This window comes from Telopea speciosissima, chromosome 8 (assembly GCF_018873765.1).
Source record: "Telopea speciosissima isolate NSW1024214 ecotype Mountain lineage chromosome 8, Tspe_v1, whole genome shotgun sequence".
NCBI lineage: Eukaryota > Viridiplantae > Streptophyta > Magnoliopsida > Proteales > Proteaceae > Telopea > Telopea speciosissima.
In genome coordinates this window covers 60,869,989-60,894,121 of record NC_057923.1, presented here as the reverse complement: position 1 = coordinate 60,894,121, position 24,133 = coordinate 60,869,989, and the positions used below count along the sequence as shown (strand labels likewise).

At 37.4% G+C, this 24,133-nt stretch overlaps 1 protein-coding gene across 1 annotated transcript; it reads left to right on the top strand.

Annotated features, from left to right (window-relative positions):
* Window positions 1-15,946: 15,946 nt before the first annotated feature.
* On the top strand, window positions 15,947-23,308 carry LOC122671336 (phenazine biosynthesis-like domain-containing protein 1). Its single transcript, XM_043868490.1, has 4 exons — window positions 15,947-15,993; window positions 16,085-16,303; window positions 22,491-22,804; window positions 23,231-23,308. Exons 1-4 carry the CDS (start codon window positions 15,964-15,966, stop codon window positions 23,265-23,267), a joined length of 600 nt encoding a protein of 199 aa, XP_043724425.1. The 5' UTR covers window positions 15,947-15,963; the 3' UTR covers window positions 23,268-23,308.
* The last annotated feature ends 825 nt before the right edge of the window (window positions 23,309-24,133 follow it).

Below are 24,133 nucleotides of genomic sequence, written 5' to 3'. Positions count from 1 at the left end.
GCATCACCCCTTACATCCACTTAGGTCAGCCTATAGTATGTACCACAGTTAACATACCCCCATATGACATGAGATTTAGCTGATTAAGAGTCTTATAACTCATCCTCCTGGTCATTATGGTGAGTACTATCTCCCATATCTAATCCGGAATAGGTATTATGATAGAACTAGTCAAATCATCGAGTGACTTATTATAAATTAGTACTTAATTTTAAAGACTACCCAGTGGTGGCAATCAATTCAAGATTAGGGTAATAAGAAGTGTTTTGTTACTTCATTTGAGTATTGTATTTTGCTGTGGTGAAGGTGGGTCTGTCATTTAAGTATATAAGAAACTGAAGAGTGTGATTGATTGAATCAGTTCTCCATTATGACTTGTGTTGGTGAGTCAGGAACTAAATGATACCTTATCATTGTAAGGAATTAATGCTTGGAATGGCATGGCCTAGACAACAAAACTGTGATTGGAATAGGAAACTATATTATGTCTTAAGTCCAATTAAGTTTGCATTTATAATTGATTTTGTGTTTCGTGTAAGCTGTATTAAGAGAAAACAGACCAAAAATGCATATTTGTTCATTTATTATCATTTTTTGTAATCTCATACGTGGATTTGGGACTATGATTTGTGATACTGCTCAATGGTTTTTCCCTTTTAATGTGAATGGCTGCTCTTTCTTCATTTCTGGACTTACTGGACCAATGGTTCTTGTGATCTGTGGGCTTCAATTTAGAATTGGAGAATTAACTTGGAAAGGCTTTGAATGAGTATTGTGGAAGCATAGGATTTGTTTTTTGTTAGTTTTTTCTTTTATTTTAGTTATTTGTAAATTCCAAGCTCCACTTGGTGGATCTTTAGCTCAAATTGGTAGAGCACTTGGAACATGCGCATGTTCCAGGGATGGTGGTTTGAATCCACCAAGGCCCTTTTTATTCAACTGTTTATAGCATAGTCAGTTATGACACTAATCCACACAAGAACCCAAATTTAATGACATCTTTGAAATTTCACAAAAAATTTATATGTATGTACTTAAATTAAATGGATATGGATTTTTTACCCTATGTAGAGATCTCTGTTGTTTGAAAATGCCCGTACTATGAGTTTTGCTTTGTTGAAGTAACATAACACCAATTAAAATATTTTTCCAGACAAAATTCAAGTAGAATCCAATTGACAGACTCAGGGTAACCAAATAGTCTTACATATGGATTCAACCGGATTCCACCTGACAGAACCAGAGCAACCAAACAGTTTTTCAGCTGGATTCCGCCTGACAAATTTTGGGTAACCAAACAGGTTTTTTATCAGAATCCAAATCCACATGAACCAGATTCTTAAGAACCCAATCCAATTTAAGAATCCGACTCCTATGACACCTTCAATCAAACGCGTCCTAAACTATATGAAACAGAGAACCACATCTTCTTTCTCCTCTTCTTCTAGCTTCTTCCTCCCAAACACTCATCTGCTTTGCTCAGTTCCGCAACTCTCTTTTGCTTTTCTTCCTGAAGTTTCAGAGAAGCGTTGCAAACGTTCAACGACCTCTTCGGCCATGGAGATCTAAAGCCACCTGCTACGTTCCATTACTCCCTTCTTCTTCTCTTCCAGAAATTTCAGAGCGCCCCAGTTTCTCTGTTGCAGGAAGGCGACATCAACAGGTAGTTTTTTAGTTTACAATTTTAATATTAATTTTTGTAAGGCCGTTCACCCACCACCGGTCCACAAAGCTTGGCTGTACATGACCCTGCTATTGGGCCTCCATGAGAAATTTCAGAGCACACCAGTTTCTCTGTTGCAGGAAGGCGACATCAACAGGTAATTTTTAAGTTTAAAATTTTAATATTAATTTTTTGTAAGGCCGATTCACCCACCACCAGTCCACAAAGCTTGGCTGTACATGATCCTGCTATGGGCCTCCATCAAACCAGGCTTATAAGCGTTCACTTCCATCAGTTGTCTTGATTTAGTTGATCTTAAAGGAAGGTGCCTATGTGGCTCCTGCAATGGATCAATAGAGATCTGCAGATGTTAGTTGTTCTCATTCTCGCGAGATAGCCATAACGTCTAATGCATTTGTAGTGTGAACCTTCCTTCGTTATTTAGTCTGAAATCCGAAAATGTTTTTATGTTAATTGGCTCTATGTCGAGGTACGATGAGAACTAAGCTTCTAAATGTAATTGTTTCCCTTTGGAACTAACAACTGCAGCAGCAAAGAGCTTTATGCAGTTTGGTTTGGAGTCCACCATTTTTAGCCATGTTGAAGCTGTAGAACAAAATAATGAATGGATGTGGGTTACCCACTGGTCCTTGTTTGCTTGAATCATTCTCATTAGATCACCATAGGCTACATACAGTCCCTGGCTGCAGATTGTGGAAAACCCAGTGCAGAATTCAATCCTAGTAGGCAGTGTTTTTAACTCTCAAATTGCAAGTCAGCCCTGGAATCATGTGTGCCAAATGAGTAGTAGTGTTCTGTTGATTGTCATGCCAATATTCCCTGGAGATACCTTATGGAGTGTCTTAAAACAAGATTGCTTTGTTCTGGGCATAAGTTTTGTAGAGATTGCAATGCACTGGATTGTCTTAAAACAAGATTGATTGTATTATGGTTTGTGCCTATGTGCTTGTGATTCTCTCTCTTGTATGTATGTTCCATTTGGGATTTTTCATGTGGGTGCATTGTCTGAAAGAATGTTATGCATGTCCCATTTGGGGTAAAAATGGCATGAAACAATATAGCTTGTGTAGGTAGGTGACTCTTTAGCTCAAAAATGGAAGAGCACCTTGGATTTACCGAGGAGATGGTGGTTCAAATCCACCAAGAGTCATGCAACTAATAGGGGTGTGCTCCTAAAAAAGGAGAATAAGAAATCAGTACAAATAGGGGTGTGCTCCTCAAAAGGACACCAGTACAAATAGGATAGCATGGCTCTTGGTTATATAATACCAATATGTTCTAAACATTGACAGCTCTGTTTTATTCTTCTTTCCATCAACTATATAAATTAGTTAAACGTACGGATGCTTTTCCTCTCAATTTCAATCTGTTTTGCTATCATTAGTCTATCTCTATCTTGTTTAGCCCTAGTTTTTGTTTTGCTTCTAGTTCTACTCTTTAAGTTTTAGTTAATTTTGTGTTTAAGTTTCCATCAACAATTTCCAAAGATTTTCTTAACCAATAGTCTTGGCGGAGTCGAACCTCCATCTCCTGGTATTTACCCAGGCGCTCTCCCTTTTTGAGCTAAAGACTAACCTACAACCACATGCCAGATTCTATCTGCTTGAAGTGAATGAAAGAATTAAAATGAAACCCAAAAAATTAAACCCAATAACCCTCTGCTGGAGGAGAGAGATAGTTGTAGTAAAAATTATTCAATTTTGTTTAAATAATGTGGTTCCTCTATATGTTTAGAACAATTGAAACATGTTGGAATGGCTAACTGATGAAGGTGACCACACTAAATCCCACAACATAGGCTTGTAAACAGTAGTTTAGATCCTTTATTGAGGGTTTTCTGCTGATCTCTCATAAACAGTGGCTTGAGAAGGACCGAATAATATGGAATGTAGACCACTATGTTTCAACTTCCAAAGATGAAGTTGAAAAAATATATATAATCTGTATAATTTTTTTTGGGCAAATAATCTATATTAAAGAGTTTGAATAATCTGTATAAAAGTGTTTGCATAATCTATTCTTCCAATGGCTTCTAATGGTTCAACCCTATTGGCCTATTCTGTATTCTCTTTCTTCAGTTCAGCCAAATCATCTGCTGGCTTGTTACAAAATCAATCTTTCCTTAACATACCCAAGGAAAGAGCATACCTCACTATATCAATGGCATCTTGAGTGGAAGACGAATTAGGGAGTCATGGCAGAGATTTTAAAATCAGAATCACATCAAGCGATTTATACAGTAGAATTTCTCTACAAAAAATTTCAACCTACTGCAGAATTTCTCTACAAAAAATTTCTCTAAAAATGAAATCCTAAACGATTTATTTTCAGAATTTTTTTACACAAATTTTTTTTGCTTAGCATGAACACAAAAGCCCTAAACTAAGATAGATACACCACACTTGTTCTGCAGTTACCTTATATTGCAAGTGGAAAAGATAAAAAGAACATTAAAACAACAAATAGTAGCATCAAACACACAATTTCAGAGATAAAACATTGCATCATTCACACAAAACAGAGCAACCAAATCCATAGACGATACAACTAGCTCAAATGGATTCACAAAGTCAAGTTAAAACATCACAAAAGAAGAACAAAGCCCTGTTTGGCTGAAAGAGTTCCCCAATCAACGGAGACTATTTTATTTGTTAAATAATTTTTTTTGTCACAAATGCTGTTGAAGCCTGAAGGTTGAAGGTTTCTGTATCGTACTATCGTGTGTGGTGGTGGACCGGTGGTGGGTGGGAGGTCTTACAAAAATTAATATTAAAATTTTAAACTAAAAAATTACCTGTTGATGTCGTCTTCCTGCAACAGAGAACCTGGTGTGCTCTGAGATTTCTGGAAGAGAAGAAGAAGGGAGTAGCGGAGCGTAGCAGATGGCTTTAGATCTCGATGGCCGAAGAGGTCGTTGAACGTTTGCAAGGATTCTCTGAAACCTCAGGAAGAAAAGCAAAAGAGAGTTGAGGAGCGGAGCAGATGAGTTTTTGGGAGGAAGAAGAAGAAGAAGAGGAGAACGAAGATGGGGTTCTCTGTTTTGTATAGTTTAGGACGCGTTTGGTTGGAGGTTTCTTCGGAGTCTGATTCGACGGAATCCGGATTCTGTCACTTTTTGGGTGTTTGGTTTCTCGGAACCCAGATCCGTATTGGATTCCAAGAATCCATAAAAATCTACTTTTTAGGCTAAATTTTGGAATCCACCAGAATTCGTCCAAGGGGGTGAATTCCAAATAGAATCCAGGATTCCAAGCCCTCAAATAAATACGGTGGAATCTTGTGGACTCCAATTTTATCGAGATCGAAACGAAGGAAGTCGATAGGGTTCCTCTCAGCCTTCTCGTTTCTTCTCCAAAACGAAGACGAAGTCGTCTCTGCAACTCTCGTCTTGCCATCTCGTTTCTTCTCCAAACTGAAGACGAAGGAAATCAAGACTAGGGTTTCTCGCATCCTTCTCATTTTTTCTCCAAACCAAAGCCGAAGTTGTCTCTGCAACTCTGGTCTTGCCATCTCATTTTTTCTCCAAACCGAAGACGAAGGAAGTCAATACTAGGGTTTCTCTCAGCCTTCTCCTTTTCGTCTACAAAGGTTCTTTACTACTCCATTTATCTCTCTCTCTCTCTCTCTCTTTGTTTCTCTGTCTATCACTCTCTATCTCTATCGTTGTCCCTGTCTCTCTCTCTGTGTCTATGTATATATCTCCCTATCTCTCCCTTTATCATTCTCCGATTGTAGTTAGGGTTTTTTTTTTTTTTAAAAAAAAAAATTGGAATTATTTGATTGCTAACCGATTTTCCTCTCCATTTCAGGTTTGATTGTAATTAGGGTTGTTTTGAAAATCTGTGGTGGAAGGAACATCTTGGATTAACACAGTATGCCACATTTCTTCACTCTCTCCTTCTCCGAGACAATTGATTATAGTTATGGATTTTTAAAAATACATAGGTTGAGTAGATGATTTGGGGAGACTTGAGAGCATATTTGATATATTGCCTAGATTGTTTAGTTTCCATTTTATTTGAGTTTCTATTATCATGTAAAAGTGTTTTTCTTTATATTGATGTAATGCAATGGAAGATTAAAATGAAGTGAAAGAGTTTTTGAGTTGCTACTGTGTTATGGCTGTGGCGTGAGAAACTTCTCTCTCTCCTCCGTTCTTTTTTTCTTCCTTTTTCCCCTTGGTATGATTTCCCTTCATCTTTCTTTGTTCCTCTTCTTCCTTACCAGCTCTCTTTACTGTTATCCTGTTCTACCCCTTCTAATGTAGTATTGTATTTGAAAGACTCGAAACAGTAGCCAATAGACAAGATCTTTAAATCAAAGAATAATTCAGGCCATATAGGACAATCCTAGTAGATCTAGGAGAGTCGTATTTAGGTAATAACTAATAAATCGGTAAACAAGAACAGAAAATATCATTAGACACCCTCTACTCAGTAGGGATACCACTTTTGTTCCCAGTCCTATACCACACCGAGCTGATTGTCAAACAATTCTGGGATTTTAGCATCAATGGTCACAATGCCATAAAAAACACACAGCAAGAACATAGTATAACTCAAGCTGAATACTTGTATCACTTATATTCCCTAAATATCAAAATTCTCTGAATATGATTATGCAAATGAGAAGGGTAGGCTTCATGCCATGAAGGAGTTATGAGGATTCTGAATCCATCCCAGACAGTGTATTGCTTTCACGTAAAACAATAGGACCCACTATATTAAGCTATGCTGAATAAGGTGCACCCATCACTTTACAGGGCCATAACACAAGTATCCTTGTTCAATAAAATATTGCACCCCCAATGTGGACCAATGGTCATCATTTATCACTCAGATTTCTGATAACATAAGCTTGGCTGGCTTCAAAATCTCAAGATTTAACAAAGGTCAAAATTTTTACTCATTGATAGCAGTTCAGACTAGCAAAATCCAGCTTTACACACAAGGATGGATTATTTTACATTCTTTGATCCATCATCCAAGACCACCTTACTCTGACGAGGGAAAAATAAATGGGGACCACCTCAATTTTCACTTCTAATTCTTCTGATTCCAGCACAAAATCTAAGTTTCAGCTGGTTCACATGTCTTCCCATTAAATAACTTACCATGAATCACCACCATAACACAGTATCATCATATTTTCTTAAGCTATGGTTGCAGGTTGTTCCACTCGATCCTTGAAATCAGTTGTTTGAGAACCCACTCTGAGAAAACCAGTGTTAAGAATATGCTTGAGTTAAACTGAATTTTAAATTGGACAAATTCTAAATCTAAAATCCTGTTGGATTTGACCTTGAAGGTGGGTTCTGTTGTTCAGTATCTAATCTTAAATATCTTTTTGAAGCATTTGGAATCTTCTTATGCTTTGCATGGGGGGTCATTTAACATTGAAATCATTTATCTTCACTCTCTAGTCTCCTCTGTGGGGTTCTAGGGTTATGGTAAGTTAATTAAGGGGTTGTTACTTCTAGCTTTAGTGAAACAAGGAAAGAATTTTGGAACTTTGGAATTGGTTACGGGTAGACAGTAGGGTCATATTCAAGGAGAGGGATGAATTAAATGCACTGTCCTTATCCTCTGTTCCTTAAAAGGGTTTTCTTCTTAATTTTTTTTCCATAACGTGCATCTCTGTTTTCTACCCTTAATAATGACCAGTTATTTTTCTCTTTATTTCCATGTGTAGCAAATATCCTCTTTTCTTTCTAACTAAAATGAGTATATGAACAATATGATGGCTTGAATGTTTCATTTACTATTGATTATGAGTAAACAAGTTGCAATTTGGCCTCCTTCAAGCTTCTTCTTGTATTCAGCTAGTGATCCAACTACGTAACTTGTTTCTTTCGGTTGAAGTTGTCACTTGTCAAGGCATCATGTAGGCAATGCCATGGAAACAAGGCAGGTTGAATATGGAAGCATACCCTGTAATTAGGCAAATCTTCCGGAATATGGTGCTCCCCTAGGGCTCCTTGGCCTCACCTAGTAGCCATGGCAACTATGTAGTTCAGTTTGAGATTATAATCTTGAACAGTGTTGCTCACATTTCGTGATCTTTAACTATTTTGGACTAAGTTATAAAGGAAGCAATATCATTTCTAGAACTCTTCACAATTTTGGTATTCACTCATCTGAAATGTTGCACTTTGGGTTCTTGTGATTAATAATTCCACAAATGATAGGAAGATTGTAACCAATCTGTTACCTTGGTTGAGTCATTCATTGGTTGAGCAAGTCCAACTATGGTGTTTTTAAAACACCAGTTTGTATACTTAGGCATGCCCTTGCACACATCTCGAAGGAGGTGAAGAAGGAATCCAATGAGATTGTGAAAGAAATATCTTTGCCAATCTATATTTAGTGAATGGTGTATAAGGAGATAGGTAAATTATTGACTGCAGGAGATCAAAGAGATATCTGAGAGAGAAGGACTGAAGTTGACAAAGAGGGGATTATAAAATTAAGGGGACAAAACAGGGATTAGAAAGCTAGAGCTTCAGGGGAATTGCTTGGGTGAAAAGCCTGTTGTTTTATTGAATGTTTGAATCATGGATTGAACTGTGTATATAAAGTTGTTGTGTAAAGATTGTATATGAAAATTTTGCTTTAGTACTTCATATGGTTAACATATGTCGTAATTGATGTCATCATATTTTGTAATTTTTGTTTTTGTACTAGATGGATATTGACCCCGATGATGAAGAGATGATATTGTTTTGGGTACTTACCGCTGTTGTCATAGCAGTAGAAAAGTATCACAAACTGTTCCTCAAAAAACAACCTTATCGACTTGAGGGTAATCATGGATGGATGGAGACAAAGAGAATAATTGGTGCTTCCGACTGGACTTGTAGAGATATAATAAGAATGAGTAGAAGGTCTTTTTTTACCTTATGTCAAAGGCTACAAGATGGTGGCCTTCTATATCACACGAACTCAGTTCGAGTGGAAGAACAATTGGTCATGTTTTTATTTACAATTGCCCACAATGTTAAGAATTGAGTTATGAAGTCGCATTTTGGACACTCGGTGAGACAAAAGTCGGTATTTAAACAAAGTATTACATGCAATTCTTAAACGACCCAGTGTTACGACCTCCAAGTACCACAACCCATGAAAAAACATTGAATAACCCAAGAAGCTACTACCCCTACTTCAAGGATTGCATTGGAGCCATAGATGGGTCACATGAACCAGCTTGGGTTCCAGTTGCTGATCATTGCAAGTTTCGTGATAGGAAAGGACTTATATCTCAAAATATTTTAGCTGCATGCGATCATGGTAGAAGGTTTACGTACATACTATCTAGTCGGGAAGGATCTGCATCGGATTCTAGAATATTAGAGGATGTCATTCATAGACAAGGTGACAAAAGTTAGTGGTACCTACAGGTAAATTTTATCTAGTTGATGCTTGGATTTGCCAAGAATGGATTCTTGAGATCGTATTGTAATGTTAGGTACCATTTAAAGGAGTGGAAGAATTCAAACTTGTCACCAACAAATAAACAGGAATTGTTTAATCTGCGACATTCTAAGCTACGAAGCGTTATTGAACGGGCATTCTCTAATTTGAAGTTAAGGTTCAAGATATTGAAGGCTCAAGCGGAATACCCATTTAGGACTCAAGTAAAAATTGTTCAAGCATGTGTTCTACTTCATAACCATATCCTTACACAGCACAGTATTGAAGAAGAAGATGAGTGGTTAGATGCAGATGAGAGAGGCTGCAGGGCCTAGTTCTAGTGTTCAACCAAACCAACAAATTGATGATGATGATGATGAAGTTGAGGATAATTACAGTGGTGAAGCCCTTAATGCTAATCAACTCAGAGAAGAAATAGCTGACAACATGTGGGCTGACTGGATGACATGCGATATGGATGATGAAGAAACTTCTACTTCGTCTGATGGTTAATGTAATTGATAGTTTAATGTATTGGATTATAAACTTAAATCTTGATTTTTGTGTTGAATTGGTGTTTAAACTTTTGACATGTTTCCTTTATATTTGGTTTATGGACTTATGTCATGTTGTGTTAAGTTTTAGGTTTATTATGTTTCATGATCTCAATGTTGAATGGATGATTAGATTTTAATGATAAATGATTGTATTAATACAAATTGTCATGCAATTATTGATTTTGTGTATGAAGATAGTTCAATAATTTTTGTATATTATTTTTATTACTAGTCACACTGGGCATAAACAATGGCCACATAAGAGAGAACCCAGTCTAGATCACAAGCAAGTTGGCCACTTGAAGTATCTCATCATATGTTGGAATTATGTGTCACACAACATAAAACTGGAAAGAGTGGAGACAATGGGTTAAGGAAGGAGGTATGGCTTGACATATCTAAAAGATTGAATGAGAAGTATGGGATGACATACGATTGGGAACAATGTCGAAACCATTTCAAGATTTGGAAGGCAAGATTCAAAGCGCTTAGTGATATGCAGAAAAATAGTGGCATGGGTTGAAATGCTCAAGAAAATAGGTTTGATGCAGGCCAACATGTTTGGAATGAATTCAAGGTAATATTGGTGATCATTTTAATGTTTATAAATTTATGTATATGGTAAGCTAGAATAATAATGTATTTGAATGTTTGGCAGAAGAAGGAGCAACGATATTGGAAAGATCATAACATTCTACCAATTCATGTTGAAGTTGCTATTTGGCTAGGCAATGAAATAGCCATAGGGGCATTTGATAATATCAACCTTGAGAGTGAAGACATGGATCTTGAAGGAGAAGGTACCACTCTCAATCAGAGTACAAACCGTTTAAAGAAAAGGGCTTCTACATCTAGCAAATAATCAAGCCCAATCAAAGAAAAAGAAAGCAGGTGTTGATAAGGTTGCCAGTCCATTAAAAATGATAGCCAAGGCAATGTCTGCCATATCAACCAAGGAGGCTGATTTTGCAACTAAGTTACATGAAGCAATTGGTGCCATTCCAGGGATTGACTTTCACAAGAAAATGATTATCAAAGAGTATTTGATGGAGAAGAAGGATAAGGCTACTCTATTCTTGACTGCTCCTTCTGAAGAGAGGCCTGAAATGATTGACTATTATCTTCAAATGATGGAATAGAAGGGCAATTTTATTTGATGCTTTGGGTGGAAGACTTGGTTATGAACTTATGACTTTCTGTTTCTGAGATATTAAACAGTTGACATGGATGTTTTGTGATTTTGTGTTTATGAACTTATGACTTAGAGTTTATATTTATGTGGTGGTTATCTTTAGAATGGCATCTTGGAACAATTTTATCAAATGGTACTGTTTGTTTCATTTTATGAACAGCTCAATGTGTTGATTTCATTTCTGTTTCTGTCATTTTTTTATGCTTGACATGGAGGTGATAATTTTTATTATTTTCCTAATATATTGACGCATTATTGCCCTTCCAAAGAAGGTCCTTCGACCTTTATTATCTAGGGCTTTGAAAAATCTCCTCAAATTTTAGATGTGATCTCAGATTCTGATTTTTTGGTTCTCACCCTATAATCAGCCATTGGATCGTTTGTTATTTACTTATGTTCTTCAATTTTCAATGTACCCAGATGGACATTATTGGTAGATGCGAAATTTGTCAAAGTAGATGTAACGTATTTACATCAACTACGACGAATAATCCGAGAAGAAAATTCTTCAAATGCCCTGTTCACATGTTTTTTTTTTTTATGTGGGTGGATCACTTGAGAATGTGTGACTGTGGAAAAGGTCAGTGCAAGGTCCGTAGGTGCACAGGAGGATCAGACATAGGGCGAGATTTTTTGTGTTGCCCCAATTCCACTGCAGTATGGCTATCATACAATTTTCCTCTTTAATATTATTGTCATTGTAATAATTCATTCTTACTCATTTTCATAAAATTTTTTGTTTTCATTTTCTAGCAGGGAAAATATACTGGTTGTGGATTCTTTAAATTTATTAATGATGGACAAACATCCTCCTCAGACAACCAAGCGAGGAATACTGACAAACATGAACCAACCATCCTACCGACTTCAAGTCAATCCAAAGAAAATCTGGAGAGAATCCTTACTAGTAAAATCAAAGATTCAAAACAACAAACAAGATTATGTGAGCAGCATACAAAGACGTTGGAAGAGATACTTGATGCTGTAAAAACATTAGATCTTAACAGGTGATGTATTTTGAGAAGATGAACTCTCATATGTATGTACTTCAATTCAATACAATGTATTCCATATTTGGCTGTGACTTATTATCCATGCGTTTTGTGGACTTGAAATATCATATCACCACTTACTACAGATTTTTATATTAGTATGGATACAAAAAAAATTGGGAAAGATCACATATTGAAGTGTCATGTCACCACTTACAATTTTTTTATCTTTTTTTTTAATAAATTATCATTAAATTTATGCATATGTTGTATATAAAAAAAAATTTTTAAATTAAAAGTTATTTCAAGTAGAATCCAACTAATGGATTCATGGGTAACCAAACAATTTTGAATATGGATTCAGGAAGAATCCAACTGTCAGACTCAGGGAAACCAAACAGTCTTATATATGGATTCAGCTGGATTCCACTTGACAGAACCAGAGCAACCAAACAGTTTTTCAACTGGATTCCACCTGACAGATTTTGGGTAACCAAACAGGTTTTTTATCAGGATCCAAATCCACATGAACCAGATTCTTAAGAATCCGATCCAATTTAAGAATCCGGCTCCTACGACACCTCCAACCAAACACGTCCTTAGGGATTTGAGAGAATATGGGTTTGGGCATGGTTTGTGTAACCTTTGAACCGGTTGGGTTGGGCAGTTTAGGGGTCCAAGTCATGGTTCAATGGTCTCATAAAGGTTTGTACAAAAATTTGAAAACTTTTGAATACTTTCATTTTGAAACGTTGGATGACTACTTTGACACGTGGTGATCTGTGAGCGTTTGAAAGTAAGATAGAAGTATGAATGGAAGTAGAGGAGTACGGTTGGGTAATTTTGTCTAAAGATGACTTGGGTAATTTTATCTTTTTATATGTCTTTTTTTAACAGAATTAGTCACTAAGGGTACGGTTGATAGTAACTTTAAAAAGTGGGGGAGGGGGATGATATTTTTTAAAACTTAGATACTGGGTTGATATTAAGGATACTTAGAGGGGAGGGGGATGATATTTTCCCAAAGATGAAAGATGAAGTAAGAAGAAAAATAAAAGAAGAGGGCACGGCTAATGGCTATGGGAATAGAATCGGATCCCCTCTCTAATCTGTCTCGTGGGTTTATATATCTCTTGGTGTTTAAAAAAAGAAGTTTAATACTAAGAAAGCATGAGAGATAGACGGCTAATGGCTATGGGAATAGAATCGGATCCCCTCTCTAATCTGTCCGTGGGTTTATATATCTCTCGGTGTTTAAAAAAAAAGTTTAATAATAAGAAAGCATGAGAGATAGAGGAGATGTAGGAATAAAGAATCCGTGAGTGATTTTGAGTAGGAGAGAGAGAGAGAGAGAGAGAGAGAAAAGTGGAATAAAACTAGGAAAGGTGGGATAATCCGTGGCTGTTTTTGTAATTGGCTTTTAAAAAGAATAATATAAAAAAAGGAAACAAAAACAAAGAAGGAAAACGTGCGAAATGGAGGAGAGGTAGAGGGAGATGGCGATTTGGAAACTAAGAGAGAGGACAGGGAGAGAGAGAAAGAATTAAAGTTGGAATAGAGAAATAACCCGTAGTAGATGAGAGGGAGATATTAGGGAGGAGAGAGAGAGAGAGTTTAATCTTAAATTATCTATTTTGATTAAAATTCTGTTTTTGAGAATCTCTCTCCTCACTGGCCCTAGGTGGACTCAACCTGAGAATTAAAGTTGCTCCAATTAATATTTCGGATAGTATGAGCCCAATATCGGATATCTTCTGAAGATTTCCCAATTTTATAAAATGATGATTATGCTTTTGGATCTTCAGTAAAACTTCTTCCCATCTCGCCCTTGATCACTTGTGAGTCGATCCATGGGTAGACTGGTACCTGTGTAGCATTGAACTACTCCGATCTGATTTTCTTAATTTAGTCTCTGAAAATGTATTTTTTCTCCAATTCTTCCTATATGTCGAAAATACCCTGTACCTTGAAAAAGATAGATAATATCCAAGGTAGTTCCATTCTAAACAGATAAAATACATAATTAAATGAAATATTTTCACACATAAATGTGCTAATCACTCCTATCTCACCAATATATATATATCATTTACTGGTTTGTCACGTGTGGCCTCAACCTCTATGGCTGCCTTAACCGAAACTGCATTAGATTTCCCAACACTTCCAGAATTATTTGAGTTTTTAATCTCAACTGCACCATTTGAAATCACAACTCCAGTTCCATTTGAATTTTTAAACTCAACTGCTCCACGTGGAACCACACTTCTAGAATTATTTGAATAATTAATCTCAACTACGCCACCTGTCTTCTCTACATCCATCTTCTCTCTAACTGCTGGAACTGATTGATCAGTTGGAGTCGCCGGCGCCACCTTGTCTGAAACGCCAGAAGAAACCTCCGGCGGCAAGGAGCGTTTTCCTTTTGCCCTGCGTCCCCTTGGACGACGCTGCCAATTCTCCTCGACCTGCATGGTATCATGAACCAAATCACGTTATTCCTGAGACTTATTGATGGCAGCAATAGGACAATATTTATCAACTTACACACACACACACTGCACAGTCGAGTGGAGGGTACCAGTACGTCATAGTGTACTACTGTACTGGTTGTTCAACCAGTGTGCCATCTTCCTGAGCGATAAAAATAGAAGCAGGAAGCCTGTCAGCGGCTTTGATGGAGATGCAAATGCATGCAAAAGACAGCCACTTACCCATGGAACCGTCTTCCTATCGGTCCAACTCGGACGACCAAGAACACTTGCAATCCTACCCAAACATCGATCACCCCAGTAATAATATTTTTTAGGTTTAGTCCGTACATACCTGACCCACAGTGGCAACTCTATTTCCTCTTTCAAATCTAATTTTTTATTATTTTTTTTGGTAAGCTTTCTAATCTAATTTATTACACTATTATCAAACCCTCGTACTTTCTTCCGGATTATTCTTCGCGGAAACCAGAGATAAAACGAGGTCCCGCGGCTGGTTCCTTCTCCATTCTTCTCCGTCCCTTCTACTTCTGACGACCCGTGACCGTGGTTCTTCTGTTCTTCAGGCCGGCCGCCGGCGATTGCAACGGTAGATTCCTGTAAGGTATTTTTTTGAAATCCTTTTTCTTTTTTAAGGTGGGTTTCTGATGTTGTGAAGATTTGTGATTTTCCTGAATTGTGATCCATGAGGACCTTGGCTGTTTGTAATGTCATTTACAGCATTTTTTTTTTCTTTATTTTCTTTGTGATCCATGAGGAACTTTACGGTTTGTGATTGAGTTTGGAGGTTATTGGCTTAAGTGTGTGAGTGTGTGTGTCACACACCGTGTGGGATGATCCAACTCTTGCTTCTGCTGATTGTTTAATGATATTAAATCTAAGTTTCCTTACTGCTGTTTTTAATCTATTTACTTTTGTATGTTGTTCTGATTTCTGAGATCAATCCATATTCTGCTATCAATTCTTGGTTCTAGAGTAGTCCTAATCCAACTAAGATCTTTCATATATAACTTTAAATATAATCATTGGATTATTGCATTTGCATGATACCCAACCATGGGTGAAAAGGAATCTTGATCATTTGCAAGCTAAGGCCCCATATCTGTTCCTACAAGATTTGAAGTAGAACATTTTATTTTGTTTGTGTTTTTGTTTTTTTCTTTTCCTGATTTACTTTCCCCTGTTGCTTGTGAATCTTGCACCCATCTTTCTCTATTATCCTTAGCTTCATTTACAATTAAATTGATGATAATGGAGGTGCTGCAGGAGAGATATGCAAAAACCAAAGAATCTACCTAGCAACAAGTAATAATTATAGTGTGTGTGATCGATAAGCTTCTATTATAGTGAATATATGTCCGTATTTTTGCTCCTGCATTTTTTCAGAGCCACCGTATTAAACACCGTATTATAATATTGCCAAAGCATTTTATTGCACCGGATTTTTTGAAAAATATTATTGCCATAAAATCTATTTGACTGTCGTATGTATCCGTTCCCGTATTATTACCATTTTCAAACTTACTAACTGTTTCATGTGAGGACTTGGGAAGAAAGTTACATCACTCCAACACCGGTGACGCGGAAAAATTTTTGATCCCATTTCCTCTTTGGTTCTCTCTTTCTCTCTCCCCGAAAAAATGGTGAAGCGTCCCGTGAAGTACTTTGTGGTAATTTCTCTCTTTTTTAGCTTTTGATTCTTATGGTATGTGCGCTATGAGATTTTGTGGTTTTAAGATGAAGGTGGGATGACTCGAGCAGGTGGATGCATTCACTGACACGGCGTTTAAGGGAAACCCAGCGGCAGTGTGTTTGTTGGAAAAAGAAGAAGAGCAAGATGAGAAATGGATGCAAGCTGTGGCCAGGGAATTCAACATTTCGCAAACTTGTTTCTTGACTCCGATTTCCTCTACCCAATCGGATGCTAATGACCATTCTGTCACGCGATTCCACCTCCGCTGGTTTACTCCTTTAATTGAGGTTCGTTTTGATGTTCTTCTACAATCTATCACCTCTCTGCATCTCTATACCCCCACTCACTCTGCCCCTGTAGAAGAGGAGAAAAAAAAAAAAAAAAAAAAAGGTTACATTCAATTTTTAGTGTAGTGATTCCAAACTTTAGATTCTCCATATTATCTGTTTTTACGATTTCTAAGAGAAACACAATTTTGCTTTTCATGGAAATGTACTCACTGAAACCCTGAAAACCAAATCTGAAGTTTCCGTGTTCTTGAATTCTTTGTTTTTTTTTTTTTCTTTTCCTGTTTAATTAAAGTTTAGTTAAAACTTGTTTATTTTATTTGATTTATTTTTAAATTCGGGAAAATTTCACGGACACCCCCTAAAAGTATCCAATATCTCAGAAACTTACCATACTTGATCAAAATGTCACAGACACCCCAAACGTTAAGCACAATTAGTACCCAAAGGTGAAATATCCATTTTACCCCTTAGTTATTTAAATAAAAGGACAAAACTGTCATTTCATCTTCTTCCCTCTATGGATGTGGCTCCGGCGACCATCACCTGTTCCGGCTACGGCGACCATGGAATCAACGCATGCAGCTGCCCCATTTGCAGAGGGAGTCTCTTGACAGTAGCCGTTGCTGTCTCGTTCTAGTGGCGTGGCTGTTTACGACACATGCTAAGTTTGCATTGCAGGTTCTGGCACCAACTCCAGCGTCGTCATCGGATGGGCAGAAGTGTGTGAATTCGCTGCAAATGTCGCTTCTTAGTCGGAACATCCATATTCCACAGCCCAACGCGACATGCTACACAATCCTTTGTTTCTGCGGGATTCGGCTTCATCAGATCACCTGCTTAGTTGTCCCGCTGCGTTTAATTTCTTCACACTATAACGCCACGCCCACTGCCGCCGTTAGGAACTTGGAGCGGAATTGCAAAAACTCCTCCTATTCGGCTTCAGTAGGTGCCTTGGAGCCCTCGAGAGGGCTAGTAATCTCTCTCTCTCTCTCTCTCTCTCTCTCTCTCTCTCTCTCTCACACACACACACACACACACACACACACACACACACAAAGACATTTCCCCACAAGAGCATTTCCGATAAGGATTAATTCCCCTGTTTTTATCAATTTGATTCGTTGCAATTTTCTACAAAATTACTACTTGTTTAGTCGGTGTTTTTCATTCAAATATAGTATTAAAAATCAAAATATGATGAAAAAAATTCTCTCTCTCTCCACTTATTCATTTTTTATTTTTAAATTTTGCATTCTTGCCAATGGGAAGAACAGAACAAAGTTTCTGGTGGGTGGAGCAACAAAAATTAGGAAATGGCCGAAAAAAGTATTTGCTCTATATGTATTCTACAGTCTAGTCTCCACTCTTTCTGTGTTTTCCTTTTGTTGTGATGAAATTGGTAAATTCTGTTTGTGTTCCTCTCCGTCTATCGCCAATCTGCAACCTTTGCTTTCGTTTTCATCTGGCAGATGGCAATGGCAGATAGGCAGAGTATTCTGTGTTTGTTTCCTTTTTCTGTTTCATATAGCATAAGACTTTTTTGGACTACGCCATACGTTGGTGGGTTAGGGTTTTAATTTGCAGAGTTAGGGTTTTTATGGGGTTGGATTGCTGAGAGCATGCTCGGGCGGAGGAGACTGGAGAGGGTGGTGGAGGGGTTGCAAGGGAGCAAGAGAAGGAGGGCTAGAGGGGTTGGCGGTGGCAGTGGTGGTGGCGGCAGTGGAAGAAACAGCAGAAGGAGAAGAAGGAGAAGAAGAAGGAGAGAAAAAAGGAATAACAAAAAAGTATTGAATAAAAACAAGGGCAAAATTGTCTTTTTCTAAAAATTAACTTCTAACATCATTAATTCATCAGTAAGGGTATTACAGGGATTTCACTGTGGTAAGGGTAATTTTGCCATTTAAAAAGAGTTAACAGACACTTAACTGCAGAGACTAACGGAGTGGACTAAATTGAAATAAATTCATAAAAATAGGGGATGTCTGTGACATTTTGATTAAGTATGATAAGTTTCTGAGATATTGAATACTTTTAAGGGGTGTCCGTGAAAATTTCCCTCTAAATTTTAATTTCTCAGTTGGTTTTAAGCTGGCCCACTTTCTTTTGTTTTTTCTTTTAAGTGGAAGTTTAAGTTTTTTCTTCTACATATAATTTACATATATATAATATAATAATGTATGGGAAGGTATTGGGTTCTTATGGTTGAGTCATGATGCATGACTCAAGGGGTTTGTTATTATTACCTTCCAGCAGAGAGTTGAGTCGTGCAGAATAAAATCTCATGGTTTATTGGCCGTGTAATTTAAGAATTTTTTTTATTACTTTTCTTAATTGAGTTATGAAGAACTACATTTTTTTTTTTTTTTGGGTGCATTTTTAATAATGAAGGCAGATTCTCTATTAGTTGGTACGATTCTGGTTTGTTGGGTAAATTCATGAAATCTCTCATGGTAGAGGTAGACAAACAATACCATGTTATGCATTGGGCACATTCATGTGATAGGACTAACCAACTAACTGCCATAGGCCTTCCTACTATACTAGAAAGGAACTGTTCCAATTAACCTTAAAACCCACCTGGTATGTAGTTGATTTATGCGGAGCTATTAGAGTACTGGGATCCATTTGATTTGAGTTGGGTGTAGCTCCGATACATGATAAACTATGAGAATGTTGTTTGAGGTGACACGGTCATGTTCAATGTAGACCTTTGGATGCTCCAGTCTGGAGGAGTGACTTGATTCAGATTGATAAAGCTAAAAGAGTCAGGAATAGACCTAAAATAACCCTAGAAGAGGTGGTGACGAAAGACATGCATAGCCTAGGCCTTATACCACATATAATTTCGAATAGAGTTGAGTGGAGGGCAAGGATCCATGTAGCTGACCCCATTTAATTGGAATAAGTCATTGTTGTTGTTGTATTAGTGTGAGATCCACTTTTGGGGGATTGAGTCAAAGCAACAACAAGAGTATTCTTGGGTTCCTAATCACCAAACCATTAATGACCAAGAAACCAATTACTAGGACCGGGGGAGACTACAACAGATCAGTCTGATGAAGATATAACTCTAGTCGAGTGTACTTAATTGGATGGAGAACACATCTAAAACCAGAATTAGAAAGTTAGGAAACAGCACATAAACGGAGATTATTGGTCTCAATCAATAACAGTTACAGAAATCACAAAAGGAGTCCTGCACCAGATTAGAAAGCAGAGAAATAGAACTTACAAAATCGGAAACGGTGGCTGAAAAACAGCAAGTAAGGTCCTCTAACCCTGTAGCGCCATGCGCAAGTCAATGGAATGGAAATATGGGATTCAAACAGCTCATGATGTCGTTCGATAGAAACAAGGTGAGCAGTGAGATTAGAAATAAGGAAACTAATAGTAAATAAAAGTAGAACAGCTTACCAGTGGAAGAAGAAAGAAAGAAAGGGATATGATCTCCCACCAACTAGGAGATGGTCTCTCACCAATCTCCACTTTGGAATGCCACCAAGGTTTGCTGTCTCTCACAGCATGGGTGTTTCTCATACTCACACATATGCACAAACCACACATTCAATGGCTGTCAAAATCGTTGAAGGCTAGGAATTACTACCTCCTATGTCTATAAATTGCCTTGTTACAAAATAGAAATTCCCCTTGGCTAATGGAGAGTATAGCAAAATAACAACTAAATAAAACTTACAAGCAAATAGAAACTCAAAATCTATAAAAAAAAAAAAGCATACCCAGTGCACGAGGCTCCCACCATTGTGGGGTCTGGGGAGGGTCATAATGTTCGCAGCCTTACCCCTGCTTTCGCAAATATGCTGTAACCTAAAAATCTTGTGTTGTGGGTGTGCTTCTTGTGGTTGTGCATGTGTGCATATTGAAAGTGCTTTTGTCTGCAAGAAGGGTGTGCTTCTTGTGGCTGTGCATGTGTGTATATTGGAAGTGCTTTTGTCTGTAGGATGGGTGTACACAGGACTGTATGTCTGATTATTATCAATGCCAGCAGTGGGTTGCAAATTTGAGTTGAGCCAGTCAAATAGAAAGAGAAAATTTTAAATACACTGATACACCCCCCCCCTTCTCAGTGTCAGCCATTGTCCAACACTTAATGACTAAGAAACAGAAAATAACTACTTAACCCCGCATGGGTTTTAAATCCCTAATATTTGGGCTTATAAAATTGTCCCATTACAAAAGTAAACCCAAAAATATAAAGCCCATGGCCCATACAACCCACTGGACACTCAAAGCTGCTGATCACATGTTGATTCCCCCTCATCACTACAAAATTCGTCTTGGGGAGAGTTGATGCAGATTCATCACCAAATAGGGCTTGTTTCATTAGAAATAAGTCTAGGGTTGGGTTACATATATGTTGGGCTTTTGATCCCATGAGTTTCTAATGTAATAGGCCACTTTTCTGGGCCTAAATTAGGGGTACATAGGTCGCATACGGGATTAGCCCAATACTAAGTTTTTATTGTGTGTTTTTAATTGAACCGGTTTAAATTGGTTGCATCCAATTGGTTCAATTGGTCTAATTTAAGTGAAGTGATCCTATTGGCTAAGAGGTTCTTATATCCTATTGGCTGCTAGAGAATCTTCTTTATTTTAAGTAGTTTAAGTTGTTTTTAAGTTATTAGGACTCTATTTTGAGTCTATTTTAGTTTCCTAGTCAGTTTAAGTTAGCTTATAGGTTAAGGATTGGGTTAGGCCATTCCTTTTTAGTGTCTAAGTCTATTTTTGAGTATTCTATATAAGTTTGTAAGGGAGGCCAACATTGAATACGAATTTGATTAATAAAAATTAGCTTTATGCTTGCTGCCTTTGTTGCTGCCTTTGCTCCATTGTGAGTGTGCCTTGTGAGTAATATCAAGGTTGAAGGGATTGGTGGATCTCCAATCGACTCCTTGCATCGTGAAGATCGGGAGGGCTGCTACTTATCTCCTTGTATCGTGAAGATCGGGACACCCCATTGTTCATCTTCAAAGCTGCTACCATTGAAGACCTGCAACAAGTAAGAAATTCTGCAACTATTCTTCTTCCTTCTAGAAGGTCACATACAAGGTGATTTTTGAGATCTACCAAACCAGCCATCCGATTGAACTCATATTTTCACCATACCTCTATTAACCCTAATTTGGGAAGTGATTCAAATTTGACCTAATTCCTGTGGCCTGATTTGAATATATTCTCATATTTCCCATTCTACCCCTACCTCCATGAAAACACAGTTTCAGACCTTCAACCATACTCGATTCTGATTTCATGCTCAGAATAAGTAGTTGATTTCATGACATGATAATTCTGAAATTAGTAACCAAATCATATCTCTAAACCTTAGAATCCCCTTCTCCTACCTCCATTAGGAATTGTCTCAAATAACCTTATCTTGCTGCCCAACTCACCTAACCTACTTCCATTCACTCAAACATCATAAAACCTATACCATTAGACTTCCCTACACCTGCCCATCATTACTATATAAGGCAACTCTAACCTAAACCTAACTTTAACCCTAATTTTGACCTAAAACTCAAGTTTCTCCCATTCGGATGACCTGTTCAGATTAGATCCTGGTTGAACTAGCTCCTATTAGGTCTCCTACCTATCTAGGACTACATTACCCCCCCTTCTCAGTGTCAGCCATTGTCCAACACTTAATGACTAAGAAACAGAAAATAACTACTTAACCCCGCATGGGTTTTAAATCCCTAATATTTGGGCTTATAAAATTGTCCCATTACAAAAGTAAACCCAAAAATATAAAGCCCATGGCCCATACAACCCACTGGACACTCAAAATTACACATAATAGCCTATTTTTTGTCCAGTTCGATGGCCTGGTTTGCTGCTTCCGTTCTTGTTCTCTTGAACTATATCAATATTTCTAGTGGAACATCCCCTGCAAAGTTGCCTTCCCATAGTTCATGACGCTGAAGGTAGCACCGAGGAACAGTCAACCCAGAGAGAAGCGTTTTGGACCTTTCATTCACCATATACAAATTGGAACTAATTGAATGATGATCCCCTTCCTACCGTGCTCATGTTCACTAGTTACCATTGTATAGTACCAATGGGTTCTGCTAAATTTCATACATTGGCTAGTTGTCAATATGTCAATTGTTTTCGCACTTGTTGGTAAATACATTCCCACATAATTCGTTTTCATTTTTATCTACAGGTCAAGCTTTGCGGTCATGGAACCTTGGCATCTGCACATTTTCTCTTTGCATACAGGATAGCAAGAACAGATGTTATCGAGTTCGTCACACTATCTGGAGTTCTAATTGCTAAACGGGTTCCTACAGGAAGCAATGTGGACGTGTCAAAGTTCTCAGATGGCGACCCAGAGGAGCACTTCTCTATAGAATTAGACTTCCCTGCGTTTCCTGTGCTCGAGTGTGAATCTGTAGATATTCCATCACTTCCTGAAACCCTGAATGGCGCTCCTGTGGTCAATATAAGTAAAACAATTGAGCTGGTGGTGACATCTATGTACTTATTTTATCCCATTCATTTATAATGACACTTGATTATGGATATTTTAGGGTGCTTCATTTGTTGTAGGTTTGAATCAGTATGCTAGAAGGAGCATGCAGGTAACAACTGTAGTAACACGTTTTTAGTGGGCTTTAACTTGGTGACAACTTAACGACTTTCATTTCAATAATTGATAGAGTTGGAAGCCTCTGCTATTCTTAATCCTAGTTCATCTCCTGTTTCTTGCTTAATGCTTGTAGCATTGCATGTAATTTGACACTGGCTATCCCAGGTTGTACCATTGGATAAGAATAAGTGTTGTTTACCCACTTCAGGCACCACATGTTTGTTGGAAGCTAGGCGGATGCCTTTTTTTTAGCTCCAATTATAGAAATTTTTGGCATTTGTACTGAAAGAGGGAACTTGGTTGCATTTTCTTAGGTCGAGCTCTCATCTGGAAAGGCTGTTGCAGATTTAAAACCACAATTGGATGAGATACGGAAATGTCCTGCTAGAGGGCTCATTGTTACAGGGCCTGCTCCCGACGGATCTGGATTTGATTTCTTCAGTCGCTTTTTTAGTCCAAAGACGGGACTTAATGAGGTAACTTCTTTGTTACTTATGAACATAAAATGGACTCGGTTTATTTATTTATCTTTCATTTATGAATATGTATTCTTGTTGACAGTAATTTTCTTTTTGAAATGTAACTAATATTTACAGACAACTAGTCACTCTCATTATTATTATTAATACTTAGAAACTTATGTTGTAGAAGTAAATGTGAAAGATTGAGCCACGCTTTATCTATTAATTAGGTAATGGAATAAATTCATTCCTTTCTTTTCCTTTTTAACTTTCAATTGTAATGAAATAAAAAAAATTTGCACCTATGGGTGTCAATCATGTAATGCATGATTTTGTTTTTCTTGTGCTTGCTACATATACTTGTGCTTTGTCACAGTGACTAATTACGTACTGAGGATTCTTGTGCTAGATGCTAGTTATACTTCGTTTGACTTATCTTTTTGTTTTGGAAGAAAATTTTCAATTCTTGGTGTTTTATCATTTATATAAACTGTCGCTATGTTAAGTGGCATAATATCTTGGACTTTAGTAAATCTGTATCCTGTTTCCATATAGTAATTGGTACTTGGGCAACTTAAATTTGGACATGATCTCTTAATGGATATTATCTATACATCTAGTTGTTGGCGTGAATGTTTTACCAAACTTATGAAGATTTTTAGTTATATCATTGTGGAACATTGCAAGCATCTTCCATCTTTTCTTTTCCTCTTTTGTTTTGTTTTTTTTAGTAGTTCTACCTAAAGCTTTCTTGTT